The sequence below is a fragment of the Glossina fuscipes genome, unplaced genomic scaffold (genome assembly GCF_014805625.2).
Source record: "Glossina fuscipes isolate IAEA_lab_2018 unplaced genomic scaffold, Yale_Gfus_2 26, whole genome shotgun sequence".
NCBI classification, from domain to species: domain Eukaryota; kingdom Metazoa; phylum Arthropoda; class Insecta; order Diptera; family Glossinidae; genus Glossina; species Glossina fuscipes.
Genome location: NW_023998421.1, coordinates 7294236 through 7297690, shown reverse-complemented (window position 1 = coordinate 7297690; position 3455 = coordinate 7294236). Strand labels below are relative to the sequence as shown.

Sequence of the window (3455 nt, the reverse complement as noted above, 5' to 3'; positions counted from 1 at the left end):
TCGTGCTGTCCGTTGACATTTAAATGAAATTCTCTTCAAAGCGATGCACTACACAAAGTCTCTCGCTTTGGGCCGATCTTTAATGTTCGATAGCGACGAAAAGGCTAGTCTTTTTATCCTTGCTTTCGATAATATTTTATTTCAAGAAATACACTCAAGAAACACTCAACCATCTATATTTGTCGCAGAGATTTTAATTAGAAAAATAAGTTATGACATCGTTGATGCATTCTTTCTAAAGATTGCAAAGGTTTGACAAATCGATGTGTCCGGTTGAGGTTGGAACTTGTAACTCAATTTCTTAATGGTAATAATGAGTAGAGAGTTGTTTTTTACATTCTCTTATTTTATTTTTTATCAACATGTTTGCGACGTGAAATTAAAATATTTTCGTTTATTATTAAGTCATTGTTGTTTAACTTTACACATAATTATACAAATTGTCCTATGAAGAAAAATCTTCTTTTTTTAAATTATTACAATTATCATTTACGCAGAATAAGAGAAAAGAGAGTTTTCAGCACTTGCTTAAGAAAACCTCCTTATAGCCACAATTTTTATAGTGATGCAATAACTTTTGTGGCTTAATTGTTTTTTTTTTTTTTACATATTTTATAAAGAACTTAAAAGTAAGAGCAATGATGATTATTAATATTATTATTTTGTTTCTAGTGGTGGTAATAGGTATTTGCAGTGAGGTTTCTTTCTAATTATTTTATTTATTTTTGCTATTTTTGTTGTCGTTGTTGTGACACAGACGCTTACTTAGTGGCTGACTTCAAATAGGCAATAAGATCGCCACGTTCATTTGGTTTCTTTAGGCCAGCGAATATCATTTTTGTGCCAGGGATATATTTTTTGGGATTTTCTAGGTACTCAAAGAGCGTATCTTCATTCCAGGTAATACCTTTAGCTTTATTGGCATCTGTGTAAGCGAAACCGGGTGCTTGACCAGTTTTACGACCAAAAAGGCCGTGTAAATTGGGTCCGACCTTATGTTTGCCGCCAGCTTCTACAGTGTGACACTGAGCACAACGCTGGACAAAGAGTTTTTTGCCTTTTTCAACATCACCTGCTGGTACACCCATATTTATTTATAGTATTCGTCTAAGATATCTGGAAATAACATTGAATGACTTTTATATAAGTAAATCGTCAAGACAAATGTTTTAAAAAACTAATTAAGTAATATTCAAATTTCTTTACATATGCAGATGAGAAATGACGCTAACTCAGTATGGAGCTGCGTAACAAATTTATTAGGTAACTTATAGTGTGAATGAGTTTGCACGTTAGAGGTTATCGTGGATAAGAACATTTGTAAATCAAAAAGTATTTCACTATATACATACATATAGCCATGTAGCGAACTTGAAATCGCGCATCAAATATGTGTGAGTGGAAAAGAGTAACAATTCTTCTATTCATATGTTAAATAATATTAACGCAAATGTCGATGCACTTACAGAATGTTTGCTTTACTCTCTTTCTCTGTTAGCTTTGACTAACCACCTACGTATATGCGAAAAACTAAAAAATATGAGAGCAAGAATAACCTTGCATTAATATGTAGTAAAAGTGTTTTTGTGAAATGCATGTCTAAGAAAAAATTTTTTTTTCTTTTGCGTGATCGGCAGCATTGGATATTAGCCAATATACGAAAAAAAAGAAGTAGAAATTGTATAGAAAATATGGTTCAGTAAACAAGCACTGAATGAAAAGCTAAATAACATCAACTTATATAATGAGTCCGCGTCTAGTGCGGTGTCGCGAACACTCATTAAATCTCTATTTTAAACATAAGTCACTAAATTCACTTCAATCAAAAAGTTGTTTAACAAGCACGTGCTTCTTGAACTTGGTACCAATAATGGAAAAATTGAAGAGGCAAGGTAATTAAATGTAGTACATTATCAAGAGCGAGCGAAAATTACACATATTGGTGAAAGAAATAAATGCCCTATTGCATCATCACAATTACACGAGGAATATGTGTACATACGAAACATTTTCCGATTAACTTCTTGTTGATTCTATTTATCACTTAATAACTGTTGTAACTACTTCTTTTACGTAATCGAAAAAATTAACTACCACTTATTTGCACAACATCGATTAGTTTTTCACGGACGCAAATGGAAAACCTCAAAATATGAACTATTCCTTGTTATTATATAATCTCACTTGGGTAATGTTTTAAATTTTCCTTTGCCAGCGTTTCTTTTTCTGCACATATTTCACTAACTTTCCTCACAGAAGAGCTAATTATTCACGATACACATTTCCATATCGATTTAATTTATTTTATTCTTTTTGGAAAATTTTGATTGCAATGTAATTTTTTATTAGCAACCCCACGTTACTTACATTGAACACAATGGATTGAATTGGATTCGCAACTATAAAGCAACTGAATGTTAAGCAACTAACTAACGTTAAAAAGCTTAAAGTGTACATTAAAATATATTAAAAAAGAGAGAGAGAGAGGCATATAATAAGAATACTGCGCACGCATTGGTAAATATTAGTGTTGTCAATCGAATATAAAATTTAAAGCGCTCTATATATTTTGTTTTGTTAATACATTGTCGCAATTAAAACGAGAAGGAAGACCAGTGTTAAGTTTTTAGGATGGCATTTTCAGCAAGAAGGATGACAGGAGTCTTCTAGGTTCATGCTTTCTGATTGAGAATGTTGTGCGTAGGGAAAATGCGAAAAAGCGTTTTAAAATAACAAAGCGCATGTCTTCAGATGTGTGCAGATGCACGAGAGGGGAATTTGACTTATGTTATAGAAATCAAGATAAATATGAGAATTTGTTCTCACTTGCCGTTAGAAAATTTGATTTACTCTTACTCACAAAATACAAATCTAAGCCGACGATTACGGATTGTTTACGGAAGAGAAGCTAGGTCAAACTACTTTATCGCAATTATTAACTCTGTTTTGAGTCACTTCTCTTACAAGCACAGCAAGGTCAATCTCCGTTTGTTAATAAAAGATACATCGAATCCGGTAGAGCAATGACAACTCGCCCAAATTAAAGCCAAGTCATTTAATTTGTATGTTTATATGACGTCACTTCCTTCAAGTCGATGTATTTTATAATTGAAGATCATATTAAAAACTGTAAGCTAATTGTGCTTTCACAAATATCTTGATGTATCCAAGATAAAAGTACTGATTATGTATCTTACCATAAATATTAGATATAGTTGAAATTATACTTTTATATGATCTCATTCAATTTCAGAAATGGATGGATCCATGCCATGCTAACAAGAATGATAGAGAACGCTAAAAGAGAAAATTTATTCATCTGCATAACGGTGTGAGGTTACTTCGTTCGTTATGTTTTTTTTCATAGCATCAACCAGTTCTTTCCTTTTGTTTTTTTTTTTATTATTACATACTTAATTTATAATCTATCCAAGAAGACAACAAATAAATATTTT

At 31.8% G+C, this 3455-nt stretch overlaps 1 protein-coding gene across 4 annotated transcripts; it reads right to left on the bottom strand.

Moving 5' to 3' along the window:
- Positions 1-513: 513 nt before the first annotated feature.
- On the bottom strand, positions 514-2474 carry LOC119635488 (cytochrome c). Of its 4 annotated transcripts, none has more exons than XM_038030308.1 (2): positions 2185-2272; positions 514-1116 (listed from the first exon to the last, which is right to left on the bottom strand). In XM_038030308.1, the coding sequence occupies exon 2, from the start codon at positions 1086-1088 to the stop codon at positions 762-764; it is 327 nt and encodes a 108-aa protein (XP_037886236.1). In that variant the 5' UTR covers positions 1089-1116; positions 2185-2272; the 3' UTR covers positions 514-761. The 4 variants fall into 4 exon arrangements, with proteins under 4 accessions (XP_037886236.1, XP_037886237.1, XP_037886234.1 ...); XM_038030309.1 differs by lacking the exon at positions 2185-2272 and adding an exon at positions 1467-1489; XM_038030306.1 differs by lacking the exon at positions 2185-2272 and adding an exon at positions 1207-1297.
- Positions 2475-3455: the final 981 nt, after the last annotated feature.

Bases quoted from the DNA above. Each gene is read 5' to 3' on its own strand.
- LOC119635488 (XM_038030305.1), bottom strand. From the start codon at position 1,088: ATGGGTGTACCAGCAGGTGATGTTGAAAAAGGCAAAAAACTCTTTGTC.